The following is a 23,125-nucleotide window of genomic DNA, read 5'->3' on the forward strand; positions in this document are numbered from 1 at the left end:
TTTTTGGATATTTCATAACAAAATTCTTCCATATTGTGGCTTTAGTGAATACTTTAGTTTTATCAAAAAATGTATCCTTTGCCAAATTGTCCCACCCTATCAATGCAGTTATTGTATGCTGTAAATAAGCAGCACTTACAGAAACATCCATACTTGATTTAGATCTCTCAGCAACAAGGATGAAATGTGTAAAGAAGGTCATTTCTACCCACACAACCAATAACACAAAAAACACACAAAACACACAGGAACACGCACAGAATTAATTAAAATCTCAGGAACATAATAATGCTACTAAAATGGGATTTGTAGTGATTCTTTTGTTCAGTGATCTCTAGGGAACACACATACTAATAAAACTGCCAAAACACTACTCTTCCAACTGAGCTACACCTATATGCTTTGAAGCATATTTAAGTTGGATCCATAAAGGTAAATGACAAAATACCCTCACACAAGTTGTCTTTAAATCCAAATAAAAGCACCAATGCGTGGATATTGAATCCACAAAAACTACTTGACTTCACTAATTGACTACTTAGTGGTCACTAGCTAGTGTTTCCCCTAGGTTCACGGTCTCTATATTTTTTTGCGGTGGAGGTCGGGACAATACTTTTTTAATAAATAATGTTAAATCAATCAATCTAATAACTAGTTTAATCACACCATTTACTTTATATTCTGATAGCCACAGTCTATATTTAACATAGAAGGTCTGGTAATGTTTTGTAGAAAAGTTACAACATGTTAAACTAAACTATTAATCTTATCGTAAGCCTGCCATGAAGCTACTGTCTAGGGATGGGGAGTCGACTCCAAAAGAGTAAATTCCTCTACTCTAATGTCCCTAAAGTCGCAATCGACTCCGAGACAGAAATCGACTCTCGTTGACTTCTTTTCGACTCTGTAAAAGTTTTTTAAAGGACACTTTTCTGCATAAAGCTTTTTTTAGCCCTGATGGCAGCTTAACCTTTAGTGGCTTTGGTATAATTTTACAGAAAAAGGAAAGTGTTAATATCACATGAACAATATAGGCTATTTTTTACATATTTTGTTTAAATCAAAACACATTTCATAAATCACTAATCAAATATACAGTAGCTACTAGCTAACAATAATTAATTCACTCTTGGTTGTCTCTCCCAAAACTCTGCCATATTTAGTTACTACATGTTTAAAAACGCATATATCCTAATATTTTGTTACTTGTTGCGTTTGAAAATATATGGTTTTGTCTACACATCATTTAAAAGTAATGCAGGTGCGGTTGGGGTGGTGGCATTTTTGTCAAATGGGTAGGGTGGGGTACGGAATTAAATTAGTGCTGATGACGACTGTCGGGACGGGTGTTCTTTTTATTAGTGCGTACACGTTCAGAACAAGGGGCAGAAATATTATAATAAGAACGGCTACTTACGTCAGTAAGAGCGCGATTTCTGAAGCGCTTGTTTTCTTAAAGGCTTGCAGAGATAGGCTCACATAAAAAAAGTGAATGATTTGTCTTTTTTCACGTTTTCTGAGTTGACAGATGCACAAGAGACCAGATTTTAGCATTTTTAACGTGGAAAAAGTCTGTTTTTCATGAAATGTCCCCTTTAAGGGGAGCGGGATATTATTGGATGGGCGGGGCTCCCCCCTAAGGTAATGGTAGGGGAAACACTGCACTACAGTGAAAACTGGTTCTGATACCAAACAACCAGAAGCCACATACATAAAATACATCTCTGAGAATTGCCACATAATATACTGTATGAAGGAGTACCACATATGCCTACAAGACAATTTGTCTCACACAAGCTCCTCAACCCTCATGAGAGATGCCATCTGTCAGAGTCTTTAAAAGTTTACACAACCTTTTACTCATTCTCACTTCTGGGTCCTCAGAGATCCAGCTGGGAAGTGTGTGACAGATAATGCAAGCCTCTGCACATTTTTAATCTCCAATTGACCCCAATAACACAGAGTATGGGCTGTACTGATTGGAAAAGTATTCGAGGCAATAATAGCATAACGTCATTTTAAGTATTACCCCTAATTATAGAATACATTTTGTTTGGCTTATTTTTAAAATGCACTTTGCAACAACATGTGCATTTTAGCTAAACTGGTTATTTTTTCTACGTATTGATACATTTAGAAACATTGCAAAGTATGCATCCATAATATACAGACCATTTTGCCAAGATGTAAACTGGACCAGAAGCATTTCCCGTTTCATTTTAATTACATTGCAAAAAACAACATTCAGAAGTGAATCGAATTTCAAACACATTTTCAAGACAAAAAGTCTGGACCACTATTGCTTACGTCTTGCAAAAAGGTTTTAGTGGAAGCCTACTTCAGTGTTAAGAAAGTATGAAATTAAATTATACCAAACAATTCTCCATCACTAATTAAGTATTTTACAGCCTTATTTAGTGTAATTTATCTTTTAAAATAATAAAAGAACACAAGAGATGAATAAAAATGTCAATCTTCTACGATTTCTGTGATGGACTGCAGGTAAACCTGACAAGATAAGACATTAAGCAAAGAGGCAAGTGACAAGGTCATGAGCTAGACAGACAACAATGTCAGGGACACACAATCCATTCTCATAAAGGTGAAGAGGACTGCTCCAATGAACCGCCATCGATCCAGTCATGAACAGCAGCCTCTTTTGGTTTTCTTTTAAATCATTTCTTTTGAACTCTCAATGCATTCGTCTTTTTATCTTTAAAATGAAGACAAACACCTACATTTGTAGACCTGCATTATTTACAAGCACAAGATTTACATGATATAACTGTGGATGTATCATGTTATAGATCTTACAAAAAAGGACCATCTCAAAATTATGTTCAGTTTTTCTGAATTTATCATTATAGGTATGTGTTTAGGTATAATGATAATTTTTGTTTCATTTTGTGATCCAACAATATTTCTCCAGAATTTCAAATAAAAAGACTTTAAAAAGAAATTTTAAATTGGAGACAGATTTTTTTGATGCTCTGTATTTTTCAGACAACAATAACATTTGTACATGTATTTAAGAAAAGTTCCACATTAATTTTTTATTTGATAACATCGATTATTTCTCACAGTGTTCATGCTTCTTGTCATGCTGTCAATCTTTCACATAGCTGTTGGATGACTTTGTCACTCCTGAGGTTTGATTTTATGTAAGGGATGATGTACAGGCAGCCGGTTGTTTCGCAGTAATAAGCCCAGAATGTGTGATCAGTGTGTATCACACTGAAGGGACTTATTTCAGAATCAAGCATTCCAATGAGCCGTGAAATAATTAAATTGAAAAAAGACACTGGACTGGATTGGCCACAAAACACCTAAAATGCTACTTAAATGAAACATTGGAATGGTCTCTTAATGTTTTTCTGCGGCTGTGTGGGTAAAATATATCTGCCTACTGTAAATTAAAGTTTTTTATGAAAAGAGTAGCAGAAAAACTTCTCACAGCTGACCTTTCACCCCAGAAATTCAGGTCCCATAATGTAATAAGGTTCATTAAAAGGAAGGAAGGAGACGGGAATCGGAAGACAGCCGGCGGCTTTGTTGTAATACAAATACAAACATGTTCGGGCCCGGTCCTCTCTCTTTGACGGTCCGGTCGCTCGTTCTCTTATATGCTCCTGATCTCCTACTACACGATACGAGACCGCCCCGCCTACTCCACTACACATAGGAAATGCGTTTTCGTATTTCCGATGCAAAGCGGTTACATTGTCTTTCCACTCACTATAGGGTGTTACTGTCTTCATTTAGCAGCGACTTGGGTCAGAACTGATGTTACTTAGCACTACTTCGAAGTTACTTTGGATAAAAAGTATCCAAGTGTCTACCAAATGTGAAAACTTAAATATAACCTCTAAAAATTAAGAAGACCTCACATGTTCTACATGTATAAATTAATTTTTGTTGCACTAAATGCAATATTTCGCTGAACAAAACCGCCATTCATGTTTAAAGTGTTTATTCACTGATGTCTCAAAACACACACTGTAAAACTGTACAGTAGTTTTGGACCAGGTTTGCTTTAACTTACTGTAGGTTTAATTTATAATTTTGTTTCGAACCTAAACTTATCTCTTTCTTAGTCATGAAACAAGACTAAATATCTTAGGCCACATTTATTTTTATGTAAATGTATGGTAATTTAAGAAGCTTCAAATATTTTTTACTTAAAAACAAGACAAAACTGATTAGATAATCTCATTTTTTGCAGTGTTGCTGTGCTAATGCCAGTCTCTCCTTGTTCATTTTGAATATCAAAAGTCAAAATTGTTTAACTCAAATTGAACAGAACTAATAGGAAAGTAATTCAATCTACAGTAAATTACTGGCAAACCTGCTGCAAAACTACATCAAAGTTTTACAGTGCACACTCATCACAACCCCACCTGGCAAAACCTCATATACCTCCGTTAATTATGTTATAATATATTTGTTCATAACACTGCTGCATTGCCTCTACTGCACCAAGAGGCACAACACCCACACAACAGTTTGGATGAGCTGTTCTTGCACAGCTGGCGTAATGCAGTCATAATAATTACCCTGCAGGCCTTTAGAAGCGTGTGTGTGTGAGTTTCTGCATCCAAGCAGAGGAGTTCAACGGTGATCCTGCGGGCCTGTAACAGATGCTGGCTGTTTGCTCTGTGACGGATGGGGGATAATGGATCTGATTGTGGCGGTGATGTTTGCTCATGTTCGCAGCCTGTGCTAAAGGCAATCTCTGGGAACATTGTGTCACTGTCTGGCCCTGTTTGATGAGGTTTGTTACTGGGGTGGTCTGTCTGTCACCACACTGGACACGGTCTAAACACCCCGGATCAACTTAACAGAACCGCAGGCTTTTGCAGCTCAAGGTCACATCCGGCAGCATCTGACTGGACAACAGCTGCTGACCAAAAATACAAGTAACTAGAGAAATTGTTACTCAAGTAAAAGTAAGTGTCACTATTTAAAAAATTACTTGAGTAAAAGTAAAAAAGTATGCAATCAAAAAACTACTCAAGTAGCTAGTTACTAGTTACTTTGAATCTGTTTATATCCATAAAATTATTGTTAAAGCCAATATTTGTATATAATATTTGAATCAATGTTTTTAATTATTATTATCAAGATATCTTTGCAACATACACACAGAGACTAAAGAATAGACAAACACAGAAGAGACGAGCATTTCTGTAAATTTGAATTTCATCTAGTCCCGATGTCAATGTAGCCTACACAACTTATTTAGAATAATAGACCATGTCAAAGTAAAGTGAACCTGCAGAGTTTTGCATTTACAATGCATTTAACTAAACTCAGAGCATTTCCTAAAATGATCTAGATTAGAACATCTGAAATACAAACTGATTTTAGACAAAACTCGTTTTCTCATGTCGTGTCACATGTCTGTGTTGTGAAAAACTCTTACTTGTTAACATACAGTTAACAGTGAACCACACACCCGTCAACAAGTTTTCTTCCTATGTTCTTCAAATGTATATTTCAGCAAGCCCACGTCTCTGTCTCTACCAGGTCGAGCTTATGTTGTTGTGTTTGACGAACAGGGCGCACGCACATGACAGGCATTTATTATTGCTGGCAAAAAATATTACACATTTGCAGTTTTGGTTTGATAGATATAGATTCATATCGACTTCATCCAACGCTCTTTGTGTTCTGCGTGTTCTAATGTTTTCCACTATGAAGAGTGAGAAACCTGCCGCTTCAGATCGTGCTGGGAACTGAACAAATCATTTGAACTGATTTGTGAACCTATTCAGGAGTTTTTGCCCTTTTTTAAAATAATGCTTTCAAAAGAATCGACTCAAAAGAATCATTCACTCGGGAATGTTCCAGTAAAAGGGACGACAACCATGAAAAAAAAGGAACAAAGGAACATCATGCAGTCTAACAAAGTAAAAGTAAAGATTTTTTATTAGAAATATACTTATGTAAAAGATACCACTTTTAAGTTTACTTAAAAAGTACACATTTTCGAAAATGTTACTCAAGTAAATGTAGCGCATTACCTCTGCTACTACTACACACAAAAATCTGTCACACACACTGTTATGTTGAAACCATGCTATAACACTGCTTTAGCTGTGCATTTCGGGGAGGAGCACAGCATGTCACAGTGAGTTTTCTAATGGAGATTCAAAGCCATTTATTTCTAGTATAATAGAGGCGAAAGAGACTGCTGTACACGCTGGAGTCTGTTGTGAATAGGATGTGGGTCAGAGAGATGCAGCATTCTAGGTCATACTGAATCGTAAAGAGAGAGGCTTAAGTCTTTGCTCATTCTAGCTCATCTAATAATAAAGCCAATATGGGATACAGATTACAATTCTGAATGTGTCGCTTTATATTCACAAATCATAATCTCATTATTTAGCCAGACAACAAAGCTAAGCTTTAAAAACAACTGTGCAGTGAGGAGGTAAATAACAGCGAATATGTACTACTACATATACTATTTATTCCTGCTGCTTGTGTATATGTGTGCAATGCATTTAAAAGCAGAAGTTCAATGAGTGATAAAATAAAATAACACCAATGTCTTTGGTGTGGCATCAAGGACTCAATGTCACAGAGACTATACAGTCTGTTGAATTTCAACAGAATCAAACCTCAATAGTGACAAAGTCATCCAACAGCAACGTGAAAGACTGACACCACGAAAAGACACATGTAAACTGGGACAAAAATAAGTAAAACAAATAAAAAATAAATACAAGTATTTCTGTTACATTGTTTAAAAGTGTATATGAACTTGTTTTCTTCACAGTATTTGAGGTCTGATAGAATATCTTGAAGAATATTTGTCATTGAAATTTGGTTGAAATATTGTTAGAAGATCACAGAATTAAACAAAAAATGATAATTTTATCTAAACACATACCTATAAATAGTTAATTTGAATTGGTCTCTTATTTTTTTCTAAATGCCAAAATGAATGGTGGACCGATAGTGTTTAAATAAAATGAAGAATCAATTGACACATTTAATTAATAAAACATAAAAATGTAAACAAGTAATTCACTTTTTAAATCGAAAAATTAATAGGCTTTTTATAGATGGTTGATTTAATTTATGTTTTAAAATGTAGACAAATAAAACAATAAAAAGCTTATAAAAAGCTAAATCAGCTTTCGGCTGAGTTTTAGGATACACCTCCTCTCCCACATGTCATACAAAGGAGACATAAGGCGGAATTCAATTCCAAACCGAGTTTCTTCCACGTCTCTACTAAACCCCTGATTCACAGCAATGTTTTTTTTTTTGCACCCCATAACAACAGATTACAACATCTTGGACTCTCTATTGAGAGGATAGGTTTAGTGTCGACTCGAGGCCATTGTAGTTATAGCTCATGCTGGGTCCTCCATAAAAATGTGCATGAAATGTCTGTAACAAATCCTCACTGGAGGACACTTTTACATTTTTATAACTGTATGACAGGGATCCCCCTTGAACAGAAGGACAGAATGGGGTTGTAATATATCTTCTAGATATAAATTTTCATGTATGATAAATAAACCCACAGAAAAGAAAAATCACAGATGAGATTTCTTTAATATTTCAATTATTTCTCCTAGACATCAATGAGGTTAAATGGAGAGAAAATGGAAACTGTGAGCTATTTCTTGTGACACATATCTATTTCTACTGAGAAAAAAAAGAGGAAAAACCCCAGAAAGATTTTTCATAAAATGAGTTCAAATTTGCCTTTTCAAATTCGCAATTAAAAGTCAATATTATTGAAGATTTCAATAATATCTAACATTTCTTATCAAATTTACACAATCTGTATTTTTGTACATATACAACTTTATATGTTAACAATTGTTGCATTTATATCTATTTTATATTTCTCCTAAGCAATTTTAGGAAATTCTATTCCTAACATTTTTTTCTAATTTTAAGAGAAAAGCATTGCAAAGTAATAAACTTATACATGTCTGCTACATCAGCTGACATTAAGCTACTTATAACATTTTTCATCGCATTTCTGGGATGCTCTTGTTGACCAATGACCCTTCTGGAGAAACAATCTACAAATGGCTTGACTACTCTGCATAGTGAGTTGTAATAAGAGAAACTAATATAACAATTAAAGCAAATAAAGCATTTGTAACAGTTTATATCCTGTAGCTCAGATAAGAAGCTTGCTATCTTCATGTGATTTCCCTTAGCTGAGTTGCTTTAAATATTGTGTGAATTCTGCGCTTTTGTTTTTGCTTAGCCAGTATGTATGAGGTAAAGACAGCTGCCTCAGACTGCTGGACTACCATGAGAGCTGTCAGACAGATTTAGTAAATGGAGAGAGAGCAGCAAGTCATTGTCAAAATCCTCCTGCTCGACTGTCTAATCCAGAAACAATTTAATTTCAGGGAGTGTGCAACTATCCACGGTCACGTGTACTGTTCTTGAACATTATATGATCTATCTGCAAGAAGAGTTTCGGAAAAACACACAATGAAAAGGTTGGAGTAGAGTCTAGCATTTTTCATATAAGAGTATATAATTCTTTGTTTGTAAATATATTTTATAGTTAATATAAGTATTATCGCAAATTAAATTTTTCTTAAACATCACCGTAGTGCATTTTGTATGCAGTACACAAAAGCTATGTGTCGGCATGGGCCGGTAAGATATTTTGACGGTATGATAAACTTTGCCAAAGATGTCATGGTTTCACAGTATTGCAATTACAACACTAAAATAAAATATGATATTTGCATGTCTGCGTATACAAACAACAACGTTTCCACTTGACACAAATACATTCGATTTTTAACCAACATTCATTGAACATATACAGTATGTCAGTTAAAAATAAAGCCTTAAAATTATAATACTCTTTCAAAAAATGTATTGAGCCTAAACATCAAACATTGCATTACACAACTTAATTATGTATTTTTGTGTAAACACAGCTCATACATTAGAAACAGTATCACAGAAAAAAATTGTGGTTTTGAAACATTGACACTTTCAAACCTTGGTATACCTTGAAACTGTATTTGGCCCATGCCTAGCTATGTGAATGCTCTTTTTGCATGGAATACCTAGATGACCTCACCTACAGGTAAATTCAGCAAAATGCGGTAAATTCACTGCAAACTGCACAAGACAATATGATGTCTTCAATACAAAGTGATGCTCTTTGTTTGTATCCCATTCGATGCCAGCTGCCTCTCATGTCACTTTGAAGTGCATGCTGACAATAAGTTAAATAACAAAGGCTATCTGGCAAATAATATCTTATTGCTAGAGCCTCTAACAAAACCTTGCATTACTCAACTCATACTGTGAGAATTCCTGTCTCAAACAGGGCGGAATGTCTCATAGTGGTTGAGTTAAAAAAATGACAGCAGTTCCTTGCATTCTCTTCTTTAAAGACAGCTGTTTAAAGACACCATTCCAATCTCATTTAACCCAGAGCAAAGGGCACATCGATGACAAACCTCTGTGCCCTGGATACCGTATATATCAAGCAAGTTAACCAAAGGGTAGATTAATGCTGGGGACCAGTATTATCTAGACCTCAAGGGTTTAGTGGGTCAGGGGATGCAATAGCGAGGCCCATTTCTACAGGATTTGGCAGCTTTGATCCCACTCTTACTTTCATGGTTGGCAGGCTAAGCCCATGGGATGAGGCACTCGCCCAATGGCTTAATCTAGTTTAAGTGGCACCCAAGAGCTGCTATTCTGTGTTTGACTCAATCAGGAAAGATCCACCCATCTCCATCTCGAAACCTAAATAAAGATCATCTGAATAGCAGGGATAGGGATTCTGCACTATTGGATCGTATTGACTGTCAGGCACTGGATTGAAATGGACAGAGAAGCATTGCGCTGTGCTGTTGTTGAGGAATGTTGAATGATGAACTTGAATTTGTAACTATGTTACAAAGACAATCAGAGAGCAAAAAATATATATGCTGTATAATAATTGTATAATAATTTTCTAGTACCAATGCAATTTTTTGTCTGATTTACCCGATGTCCTCATAAGTTGCTTTGGATAAAGCATGTGCTAAATAAATACATTTAAATTAATGTATACAAAATGATTTAAACGATTTTGAGTGCAAGCACAATATTTATTGATGCGATTAGTAACTTAAATCAAACCAATACTTGAAAGATATATCACATGGTTTGTTGTTCATACACTATTTTAAACAGTATAGTTTATACTGCAAAACAGCAATAATAAACGTTTATATAATAAACAAATCTAACGTTTAGTACTCTCCCTTAAATATCATATACTGTATGCTATATCTCATATCCATAGATTCATAGCCCATGCACAGTTGCTCTGTTTGAAGACTGAAATTGTCTCGAAATTGTCCATTTATCAAATAAATGCAGAAAATGTCCAGTTTTGTCCGATGGCTGTTGCTGGAGGATACAATTTGATAGAAATTCTGTATAATCATATCTGTAACACATGAACATTTTATAGTTTCTCATTTTCTAAGAGGTTTAATGTTTCGATATATAGGACAAACATCCTCCCGGAGAAAAATGATTATTTGGATACGTTTATACGTTTTGTTATGTCCTTGAAACGCTACGCTGGTGATATGAAAAATATGAAATTTTGATTAGTATTTTAGATGTACATCAGTAACTTCATCTAATAATCTCTCAATGATCACATAACTTGTGCACATTGTTACCAGTGGAGGGGAGAGCTGTGACGGACTAACACTGTTAAGATGCAAGACGTTGACACAGACAGATGTGAAAAAGCCCAACTAACTCCAGGATGTATGTCAGCGTGGGTGCTCTTCCTCAGGGAGGGCTGTAATAAAGCTCACTCTGATAACCTAAAACCCAGAGCCGCCCATTGCTCATATAATTGGAAGCGTTTATAAGAGCAGCAGCAGGAGAGGCTGTCGTTCTCGCTCTGGAATTAAAATGCTAATGCGCTACAAACAAACAAAACAAAGGCTCACTACATCTGGGATTTGTATGAACTTGAAAGTAGCCGTGAAAGTCAAAATCAGAGGGCACTCAGTTTCAAGATAGAACATTTAGCCAGCATGACACGCTGAGCCATCTGACCAGAAAAGATGCGACAACGCATAGATCAAAAGGGCTGATGCAGCAACAAAGGCAACATTTTCCATCTCTTTGAATTTTGTTTGTCTTCTCCGCCATTATTTAGCCTTCCTCTGGGACAAGTGTAGGAGGATGAGTGGGCTGTAGCAAGTGTAATGGTTGATGTTGTCTGTGCCAGTGATGCTGCCGGGGGTATGATGGTCTGGTTGAGGAGACCAGCACTGCTGGACACTAGCACCATGTGTTATGTGTTTAGAGGACCCAGTCTTTTGCTGTTTAAGAGGCTTTGATTATGTTTTTTGGCTTTTTAACAACGGAAGTTCATATTTCTAATTAAAAAAAACGCTTTATAATTCACATATTTTAAGTCTATTGTTAACCACTTTCCCTCTTCTCACAAAATGACTGGATTTCTTCCGGTCTATATAAAGTCCCTCCTTCCGAAACGCTCTGATTGGTAAAGCTGACCAGGTCTGTCGTGATTGGTTCCCCGCTTAGGGCATGTGTGTGAAGATGTCCCACCCATACCATATCAGCGAGCTTCCGCTTCTCAGGCTGTTGTGATTGGTCTCTGTGCATGTGTATTCATAAACTTCGGCTTTTTGTAATAAACAATAACAATTGCATCAAGTTCACTTCATCAGTTAAAAACATGTGGATCGATCGAAGTGTTACGGAGGTCTGCTAGTGCATGTGCAAACGTCAGTCTTTGTTACAGATCACATTTTTTCCTACTATGGCGAGGGAAATGACACCGGACCGAATGGTTCAGACCGGTTAGATTAATTAACACTAATAACAAAAGTGTTAGTTTTGCCTTTTTATATTGGACCCGAGTTGGATAATAATCAAGCAGATTGACCAGGAGACATTTGCAAGCAGGACTAAAAAGGACGTTTCATAGAAGTGTTTTAGAGGCAGGCTATGTGGGCGCGCAGCCGCGCACACACACAGAGACACACAATATCAATATGGAAGCTGTTATCTTACCATGGGTTATCTTAGAATGTGTGTAGCTAAATTCTTATTACCAACATTAGGACTGTGATGAAATTGAAAGTAGTTTAGCGCGTAGCTCAGTCAAATGTTTACCATCTCTGATAACCAAACACTACTCCAACGGCTCTTCCTCTTCTCTAAGGAAGCCCTCGCCCTTTTTTTGCGTATTCCTTTGGGCGGAGGTTCTTAAAAGCTTTATCATTTTGCAGGTATTGTTTATGCTCTAACAGCAAAACTTTACACACTTACTTTAGGTTGAATAACGTGGTGAATGTGGCCTTTAATGTTGGTCCTAAATAATGTGCACTGTCCTTTTATACACTTTTTAAAATGCACAGGGTTTTAAAACACCATCAGCACTAAACCACAAGCAACCAAATTCCAAAATAAATCTGTTTTATTTCCCATTGAATATTCACTCCGGTCTAAACTGGTCTTTTCAGCAAGGAAGTGTACTATCTCACAAACACAGCAGGGGCATTCCCAGTGGGCTAGATCTACGTCACAAAACTGGCTTCAACACAAAGATCTAACCAGCTGAGACAGCACTTGATGGAAGGTCACATCAGGAAGAAAGGAAATGGCAACGCGGCAGGCGACTGACTGATCAATACTAGCTTACTCTTTAATTGGTCAAAGCACAGGTGCAATATGAATGATGTAACGCAGATACATGTCTACACACAAACAGATCTCTTCAACATCTCAATTGCTTCTAGAAAGAAATGGGATTAAATGGAGAGTAGATAGAGTACTCTTCTATTAGATGGACTGTCTCTTGCTTCTCAGATTTTTCTGATCGAGGTGTTCTTGGTATGACAAAGTGTGTATATTGCAACAAACTTATTTCGCAGCACTCTTTAGCTTTTAAGCAGGCTTAAAAAACAACAAGAAAAAGTAAATGCAATGAGATCAAAGTGCAACTGCAATATTACTTTCATAGTCTTATGACATCAGAGGTGTTAGTGGATACATTTTTCTCCATCGGCGAACAGTTTAGCCAAAGGTCGGGCCGAATTAGCAGATGGCGTAAATGCGGCGTGGCTGAGAGCACTGTCTGTTCCTTAAAATAGTGCTTGGAAGGCGACAATGGCCACAAGATTATACTGTCAGTGCAAGAACGGTAATATAATCACACACTCCCTCAGGTTTCACTTTGGTGGTGTCATATAATAATCACAGCAATAACAAAGCGATTTAACAATTTTGATTAAAAATGTGAAAGGAACAGAAGTACATTTTTTCCAAACAGTTTGGGCCCTTCGGCCATACATTAACATTCAGCATGAATCCTTCTCATATTGCATAGACTAGCAAAACTAATTTCTTATTGAATTTGTTTGTTTAGGGTTGTCTGGGTAGTGACTGATCTTTCCTGAGAGACACCTGCCTCTGTGTGACGCCTCGCCCCCTTAAAGGCCTAAGTTAATTTTATTTTCTATATAGTGCCAGATCACAAGGGAAGTCCCTACATGGTCACGTGTTACAATTCTGCATTTGCTCTCCAGCTCTGAGTCTAAGTAATGAAAAGACGCACGCCCGAGCCCCTGACAAGCAGCAACAGCCCAGTCAGGTTTTCACTCAGCTCAGCTTCGTTCCATCTGCACCGCGAGACATAATGAACCATTCAAAACATCAGACTATTTCTGTGGTTTAAATTGAGCAGTGCTTCGACATAACTGACCTGCAGAAACCAAGAGCAGGTAAATAAATGGACACTTTAACTCTCAAGAAAAACGAAAATGCAGCAGTAGCCTTATAAGGTATTTTTAGCTGTCAGTCATTTTACTGTTTGCTATATAGGTTTGTGACAGATTATAAACAATAATGTCTTGTATCTACATTTAACATTAACAATATTTATAGCATTAATAATCAGCATGTTAAGAGCATTTCCTAAAGAATCATTTTTTAATTGAAAAGATTATTTGGAATCAGTTCTAGTATGAATGGCATGGAAAGTACTTCTTAAGTGCAAAAAATACTTGTTAGTACTTCTGCTCATGATAAATTCATTTCAGTTGTTACATTTTGTTGTCAGTATTTTTTAATATATTAAAATAGACCACTAGGACTTCACTTTAGCACCAGAGCCTACAACACATTTTCTCAGTTACCAGGCCTTCTTTGTTGCTTCATACATACTGTGGCTATCAGAATATAAAATAAATGTCCCGGTAAAACATTTGATGTAACTGTTAGTTCCATATTCAACTGGGCTCAATTGATAAATTTTTTTAAAATATTATTTAACCCCCAAAGCTGTAAACCTAGGGGAAACACTGCAGGGACATTAACGACAACAGTATAATTTTGAGTCAAATTCTTATATGAAAACACTTTTGAATTTACTTTCGCAGATGACCACCCTGGCACTCTGAATAATTTGAATGCCTCGCGGTTTGTTGTGCTATAACTCAAGGGGGTCATTAAACCTGCCAGACAAAGTAAAGAAAGAAAAATACTCACTTTTAACACCGTTTAATCAACTGAGTGTCAAGATAGCCCAGTTGAATCACAACTTCGAGCCACGTTGCCATGGTTTCTGTCTCGACCCCGACTTTGTGCCTACAGTTCAGTTTGTTTGTTTATTCCTCATAAAACTGGCATCAACATTACAAGCCTGTGTGAATCCTGTGTTATATAATTTCTTCAGCTGTAGTTTATAACTTGTCGACTTGTTTGTAAAGAATGAAAATCCAACATTTCCACACACTTCAAAACTTCACATTCATGCAATGAAGAAATTTGCTTACCTGAACAAATCAATTTCATCAACATGTACTCCCAGCCACAGTCTTTCCTATAGTAACATTGTAGGCAGTTGACCAAGCAAGATCCAAACTTGATGTTCTCTTTTTTGCAAAGAAGGGCAATGTTCTCATCTGCAGGGTTAAAAGAGAGAGAAGAGAATGAGATCAAGTGGAAGACAGAGGGTGCAGGGTGATTTAAATGGTAAGTAGAGACAGGCACCCAGATGCTGTCAGTGCCCACGTCCAATGCCATCTTCAAATCACAGACTGCATGTCAACTTTTACTGAAGTATTGTCATTCACTCAATAACATTCTTCAGAGAGAAAGCATTGACTACTACAGTACGCATATGCACAACTTCAGAATTATGGCTTTTGGGTCATTGACATACTGTATAAAGATTTTCAATAGGTCAATTTTAGAAAATTCATGAATAAAAAAAATTATATCTATTGCAATTATTGAAACATAAAAAAATGTGGTGCAGACATAATGCAGATAATTTTTTTTAAAATTAAGATCATTTTTAGTTTTTCATTGAATAGATGAATTGGCAATGTGGTGCGATCATGATTTAATTTAAATTTAATTAATTAAATTTAATTTAATTTATATTTAATGAATTCCCTTAAAGGAGACAACAAATGAAAATCCCCCTTTTTCTGTGTTTAAGTTCTATAATCTGGTCCCGGGTACATCTAGCAGCCCAGAAAACGTGAAAAATAAGAACCCAGTAAGGTTGTTTTGGTGTGCCTTTACCCGCAGGCATGTGATAAATCGAGCCGTTCAGATTTCGCTCCGGTTGTGATGTCCAAAGCAGATTTTATTATAATTTTACCGCCCCTCAATCTACTCAGTTCCACCAACCGCGCTCCGCCATTGTTGTTTTCACAAGTGACAGTGGTGTACATGACGCCATGGCTTAAATTCGTGGACAACATAGTCCAAACCTAGGAGGAGACAGCAGTGGATTTTTTTATTCCCTCAGAAACCATAAGTAAAAACCTGCTTGTTTCCACTAATCACTTCAAACCGGAGTGCTTTTTCAACCTGGGACAGCAAAAGCAGGATTAGCTTCAAAGTTGTTCCCCAAGAGGGATCGAGACCGACTGAATGAGACAAAACTACTGATGTAAGTAATATTTATCAACAGTCTGAAATGACGTAAATATACCATATATATAGGAGGATAATGTTAGCATATGATAGCGAAGGGAGCTACATCAGTCACGGGCTAAATAAAACATTGGAAGCCAGTGTTAAACTTTCTGTATATAAGTGCAGATGGACCCTTGGAGTTTAGCTGTATGATTGTTCATACATTATGTGCTTTAATATGTTTAGCAACGGCAAGCTATTTGTTTTGCTAATGAACAGGGGCGAACACTGCAGGTTAGTTTAATTTTAAACGTCTGTAATCATTCATGCTTAGGCTGAAAAATCATTAGTTATGCTTTCACGTTGTGTGTGTAACAGTTAACATTATAACTTGTCAACGGCAAGCGCTTTAATCCACCCGGGGTTAAGAAACCCTTCTCCGTAGCAGGGTTAGCACCGCTTTTGCAGGGTAAACCATGCATTACGGTGCCAAACGTGTGCAGTGTGTAACAAAGCGGGGGTAGAATGATACGACTAGACGCTTTGCAACGGACACACAATCAAAAACTGAACAGCGCTTAAACATTTCACAAGCTGTGCACAGTAAAATAAACTGTGACTGTGCCCTGTTAAACAATCCTTTGAGTTTTGTATTTATTAGAATAAGTTAAGTCTAGTGTTCTGACTTGACTACTTTTTTGAAGCTGTTAGCGTCTGTTTTACATTGTAAGCCTATGGCATTAAATGGTCTTTTCAAAAAACGTCCCGAGTACTTTTTTATATGCCATCGACTTCTGGTTGCGTCTCTAGCAAGAAATTGTGTTGTAGTTTTTAAATATGTGATTAGTCATTGCAAAGACGCTCTCTGTTTATAATTTAAATAGACTTCTGTTACGCTGCCTATCTCTTTCTCTGGGCTGTCTTCGTGCACAGACGCTGCCTCGCTTATATCTGAACTGTTGAAAACAATAGGACAGCACAGGAGGAGAACTGGAAACAGAAATGTAAAGAAAGAAAGAAAGAAATGTAAGAAATGCTGAAATGCAGAAAGAAAGAAAGAACTGCAGAAATAAAGAAAGAAAGAAAGAAATGCAGAATGAAAGAAAGTAACCAGACGGCTTATTCCCCTACAGTCCCTATCATAAGGTTGATTTAATTCTGCCTCCCTGCGTGTGTAAGGTTGACTATGATAGCTTTACATCTTGTGGGATCTTGGCATCTCAGGTGTGTGTGTGTGTGTGTATGTGTGTGTTTGTGTGTGTGTGTGCGTGGGTGCGTGTGTCTGTCTGTGTACAGGTGCACTCTTTCAAGATAGCAACTTAGGGCAACAAGCAGCCATAGCAGCCTAATTTTAAACATATATGATAAAACAGTTATATTGCATCAGTATGCCACAGTATATTATACAAATAAGACTAAACGACTAAACAATTTTAAGCCTAAATGCTCCAGAACGCTTATTAAACAAAGACCGGTGAAAATAATATGTTGATTGTTTATTTAATATTTATAACATCAAACAATATATAATTAAAAATATTTATAAATATTTTGGCATTGACGGGGTATTTACTATTTAATCTATACACTGCTAACTTTATAATAGCTGCCTGTAATCTGCAGATGATAACCTCTTTTAAACGAACTAACAACACGATAAAATAGATGACATTTAAGCATATTAGCGTCATCTGGCAAGTAAGGAAAGCATGAATATTACTTGCTTTACAAGCCTACGTTTTAAGACAACCGTGTCTGAAAGAGAGTTGAACAACATACTTTCGTAACTCTGTAAACTGCAGGGTAAAGAAAGGTATAGTAACCTACTTACCCGTATGTAAAGAAAACAGCCCCATGCAACTTCAATGTCGTCCTTTCTCGGATTGCTCTAAAAAGCGCAGATGGATTTAGTGCTGATAGTCTCTGTTAGGATCTCTCAGGCGTGCTGTTTCCACAATGCTGCGAAAGCAAGTGCGTTACTTAACATCTCAACACATCTGCCGCGATCGACCTGTATGGATGCCGCACGTATGTATGCCACAGATCATAAGCTAAATCAAAACCATCTCTCAGAGATTATTAAACGTCGCTCTACTATCGAATCTAAACCGGAAAAGGAGTCTTTTTTTATCCTCGCCGCCTTGTCGGGGCAGCGCTGTCTGTTCCTCCTCACACTTGTAAGGTTTTCATTGAGTAAACGACCTGTATAATTCAGAAAGAGGGGCGCTGATGCCGTGGTGGCCAAAAATACATATCGCATTCAAAACAGATACATAGGCCTATTATGCGATTGAATTAAACCAATGCAATGTTTTAAAGCATTTATCCAAACGCAGAAATATTAGCATTTACATTAAAATATGAATTTTAATAGGCTACGCAACTATTAAAATACCACGAAAAGAGATTTACTGATGTAAGAATAAAATATATCTTTTGATGTCATGATTCCGAGCTGGTTGTGTTCAGGTGTTTTGTTGTATTGTTGTCACGGTACCATAAACATAATTTACGATACCAGCTGAAGTATCACGATACCAAGTAATATCACAATGCTGTGCCGTATAATTCAAATCTATAGAAAAAACAGACTTAGATTAAACATTTTGTATTGACTATAGTAAACGGTATTATACTTTGCACTAGATATATGTTTTTTATATAGGTTGTTTGTATTAACTGTAGTAATTGGATAAATTGTAGCAAATACTAGTTCGGATAAGCGGTAGAAAATGGATGGTAGCAAATACTGTAGTATACTGAAAAAGGTTTACAATGATAAGACTCAAAAACACCAGTATCTATACGTTTTAGTAGTTTTCTGTAGTAAATACTAAAGTACACTAGATCATTCAAATGTGGGACACATTTAGTTGATACAGCAGACTTTAAAAAGGGAAATATTAGGCTTACTTTAAATGCAGAACTAAGACGGCCAGTAGGTGGCGTTAGTTTTCCACTGAGTCAGTGAATCATTTACCCAACTCGTTCAAATCGCCAATAACTCGTCCGAGTCATTCAAAATACATATTCATTTAGAAGACAAACACCGCAAAAAGGCAGATGTAAGTCTTCAAATGAATATTAATGCGCCTGTGCAACATTAACTACGGTACAATGATTTTAAAAATAGGGAGACATCGCGGGTATTTTGAAGCTTAAGCATCGTGCTACCGTAGCACCGGTACACCGTGCAACCCTACTTTGTTGTCGAAAAGAATGGATTATGACAGGTTCATGTGTGCGAGTGTCTTGAGAGAGGTTTAAAAACGATGATCCGTCTCCTTTTTGATAGCATTAATGTCTGTTTATACATACTTTATATTGCATTTTTGGAGACCTCCACTGGGCATGCACATTCAAAACCGCATAATTTTGTCAAGCTGACAATATGCAATGTTTTTAATATTTTAAGGTTAGGTTTAGGGTTGGGGTAGGTGTAGGCATTAGCTCATGTAATTTATTGTTGTTTTATGGTGAGATTTTAAATCACTTCCAGCAGTAGCTGTACCACTTCAGCCACAACAGCCCTGTTTCTGGCCATAACTTCCGTTTTGTATTTGGCTAGTGTCTCATAATATACAGAAACTATTTATATTTTATTTAAAAATACTTTGTCTTTGCTCCAAATTTCTGCGACATAATAAGTCAGAAAGTAAATAAATGCCTGACAGAAATGACACATGCTGACGTGCCTTGGATGTAAGCGTTTTCTGACATTTCAGTGTGGATGGGCAGCATTTGGGAAACGCTTGAAAACGCTAGTTTGGATGAAGAGCGTTTTGAAAAGGAAAACTCAGTTGTCCAATGAAAACGCTCTGGTGTAGATAGAGTTTGTGCCGCCATGCATTTCGTCCTGTGAAAATACTTCAAATTTAGTTTTGCTGTGAACGGCAAACAAAGTCGCTTATCCAACCTCTGAGCTCGGGGCAGATCGTTCTATCCCGACCACAGCGAGACACATAATTTGACATCATTTACAAAAATGGTGGATAGCTCTTTGTGCAACAAGTTATTTCTAAAAACATATTTTTAAATAACAACCGTGTGAACCATAACCAAAATTTTAACTATATTTACAACATGTAATATGTATGAACATGACCGTTAAAATATCCAGACACTGTTTATGAAAAAATGAAATCCTAGAATGCTCTTACATTCTCTTGGCGTCTCATAGTTACAGTACATCACGTTAGAAACATGCGAATATGACGCCTGGTTGACTGGAAAGCATTTAGGTCGGAAGTTGAATATTTTCCGTCATTATATCCGAAGTTGTAATGTGTTTTCATGATGCGTCATCAATGTGGAAGTCGGCCATGTTGGAGGCACTACGTTTTTTGGGTTTATGTAACTTTACATCAGTCATTTGTACAGTTTGTACAGTAGGGCCTGAATATGACTAAACCGCAGTGGCCCCGTCTCCTAATTCTGCTCTGGTCGCAACAAAGTAATGAAATAACTTCTTAAACTATATGAAGTTTTCTCAATGTCTATTCACCTGGCTAACCCACCCATGACAAGATTTGTCATGTCTTTTATAACTTTTCTTTGGTTTACAGTGAGACTTCTATTCTCCATTATTCATCCCTCTGCACATGTGAAAGTTCAGTGGGGGTTTAGATCACCAGTTCAGCACTTTCTAAGTGCAAGTGTGAATCACTTCCTCAATCTAGTACAAAATCACACCTCTGGGATTAGAGAATGCAACAGCTCAGCAGATACATATGGGCACAGAATGTGCATAAACCATTAGATTAATTGCCATAGCTTGTTTCAGATCTCAGCAGCCCTTTGCTCCTGGCACAAGCAACTTGCCATACAGAACTTGCTGTACATAAACTATTCATATATTTCTAAACATCGCGGGTCCTTTTGCATAGAATTCACCATGTTGTTTCTACATTATTCCTTAACAGACACACTGCTCTACAGAGCATGTTTCATAAATGTTCTCTCCTTTGGGAAAGTTGCGAAAATGTCAGTTGTAATTCACAATCTCAGCGCTAGATGCCGCTATATTTCATGCACTGGACCTTTAAAATGCACAATTTTCTTCCCTAAATTCTAAATCCTGTTTGTATGCTGTATAATGTGTAATACATGAAAGCACACACTAACAGCACTACCATGGCTTCATCTCCTGCCTACACAGTATTGTTAGTGTAGGCAGTTTGCCATTATGTAATTTCAATGGTACAAGTAAATCTGTAAAAAACACTCATTTTAAAATTGTTCACAGCCATTTATAAATCCATTCCAAAAATTAAACATTATCAATTTATAAGCGCAATAAATACAATGTACTTATAGTTACATGAAGTTGGTCACACACACATTCACATATAAAATGTTTTGATTAAATTATTACAAATGTTCATACTTTTGAACAATAATACGATCAAAACCAAATTCAAATTAAATAGACAGAAATTAGAAATATTCATTTTGTATATGCATGTGGTTGCTGGCCTCTTGTTGGCTGCTAACTGCTTGGAAGAGGAGGTATGATTCAGAGCATAGGCCTTGGAAAGGCCACCAGAAGCTCTCAGTGACCACAGCTGACAAGTGTTTATTTTTGCCTCAAATCCCTGGTGTTGCTCTTCTGCTGCTGCCGCTGGTAGAGACTGTGATCCCCATGCACACAGCCAGGACACAGACAGCCTCACATGCAGGTGTCCCTGATGGCTGTCATGTGTTTGTGATGAAGACAGAAAAGGAAAATGTGTATCCTTCTGGGTGTGTAGAGGAAACACAACAGAAGCCAAGGAAGACATCTGATTGAACGCTCAGTGCGGCCATCAGAGTGGAAGGTACATTGTGGCTTGCTGAGAGGGAGAGACGTGGACAAGCATGTGTGCAGGATTACGTAACATTTTTGTGTAGGAATCCCATCCTTAGTTTTGTCTACCCTTTCTCAATACTGTACAGTAAGTAGAGGTATCTTTATTAACATAGGTTACAGTCCCACATAAAATGAGGGTGGAGGAGAGCAAGGTAGCGCTGGTAAGAGATGCTGTAAAGGAGAGAAAGGTTAAAACAGGTGAAGCGATTTCCTTAATATGATTTTACCTCCAGTGTTTCCTCTTCAATGATCTCCCTCTTGTAGGCATTAAAATAAATCCAATTTCTTTCCAAGCAATTAGTCTGGATGTATGAAATAGAAGAGGAATTTCCAGAAAATGGAATAGAGCCAATTGAGTTTAAGAGAGTATTCGTTTGTGTGCATGCATATGTGCAATTAGCATTGCATTAATATAACATAAAATTTCTATAGCACTTTCACTATTTTGCAGTGTTGCACAGTAGCTTTAAGCATGTAAAGAATAATGAAGATCTGAAAAAGAAAAAAGGTATTAGAATATATGAATGGTTATATCGCATTTTTCTCAACACAATGTACGTTAATAATACCAAAGTTTGTTATTAAAAAAGTTTCTAATTATAGAGCCAATAGACACCTGTATATATTTTTTTCATGAGATGTAGGCTATACACACTTATTGTAAACTAATTGTCTATAAGATTGTTATCAGTTTACAATTGAAAAAAAAACTATATAAAAATAATGTTTAATACATCTAATTTAAACCTGAAATGAGATGGACATTAGACCTTTTTCACACTCAATAACTTTTCCAGATTTTGCATCTTTCTAAAATTCAAATGTATGCACCCACCCCACACATCTTTTTTATTGTAGGCTACAAAGATTAAGGGGTGATGACAGAGTTTAAACTTAAGAGTTTGACATATAATTATCTATCACGAATACATCCCTGTTTCATCCTCTCCATCATGTGTATAAAAGCACAAATTTCAGCTCTGTCGGTTAGATGGCAAGCTGAAATGATATTGTAGTGCCCTCTTGTGTTTAGTATGGAAAGCTACACCGATTAGAGTAAAAGCTTTATTTCTCGTAATAAATACATGACTTGATCCAATGTGGCGTCAAACTCACTTGGCCGTTTCCCAGCCGGTCCCGAAAAGGCAAGCACTAGATGTAACAGAAATACATTCTGTGTCAAAATCTTTTTTTTGACTTATGTCTGACTTATGTTTTTTGACAGTTTGGATTATTAGCATATGGGTAGGTTACAGTATTCTCATCTTTTTACATGTTTTGTATCATCTTTTATTTTACACAGATGATGAGAAGCACGAATAGTGCTTTTTGTAAAGTCATTGGACAAGGCTT

The 23,125-nt window shown here is 36.6% G+C and overlaps 1 protein-coding gene across 2 annotated transcripts in view; it reads right to left on the reverse strand.

The window, feature by feature from the left end:
- Positions 1-18,084, reverse strand: part of bean1 (brain expressed, associated with NEDD4, 1) — a 40,005-nt gene extending 21,921 nt beyond the window's left edge. The window contains exons 1-2 of one of the 2 annotated variants that reach the window (XM_056743572.1): positions 17,756-18,084; positions 14,829-14,957 (exon numbers count right to left, since the gene is read on the reverse strand). In XM_056743572.1, coding sequence (XP_056599550.1) covers positions 14,829-14,957; positions 17,756-17,780 — 154 coding nt within the window. In that variant the 5' untranslated portion in view covers positions 17,781-18,084. The remainder of the gene's footprint in view (positions 1-14,828; positions 14,958-17,755) is intronic. The other variant, XM_056743581.1, reaches the window with a different exon arrangement.
- Positions 18,085-23,125: the final 5,041 nt, after the last annotated feature.

This window comes from Triplophysa dalaica, chromosome 1 (assembly GCF_015846415.1).
Source record: "Triplophysa dalaica isolate WHDGS20190420 chromosome 1, ASM1584641v1, whole genome shotgun sequence".
NCBI lineage: Eukaryota > Metazoa > Chordata > Actinopteri > Cypriniformes > Nemacheilidae > Triplophysa > Triplophysa dalaica.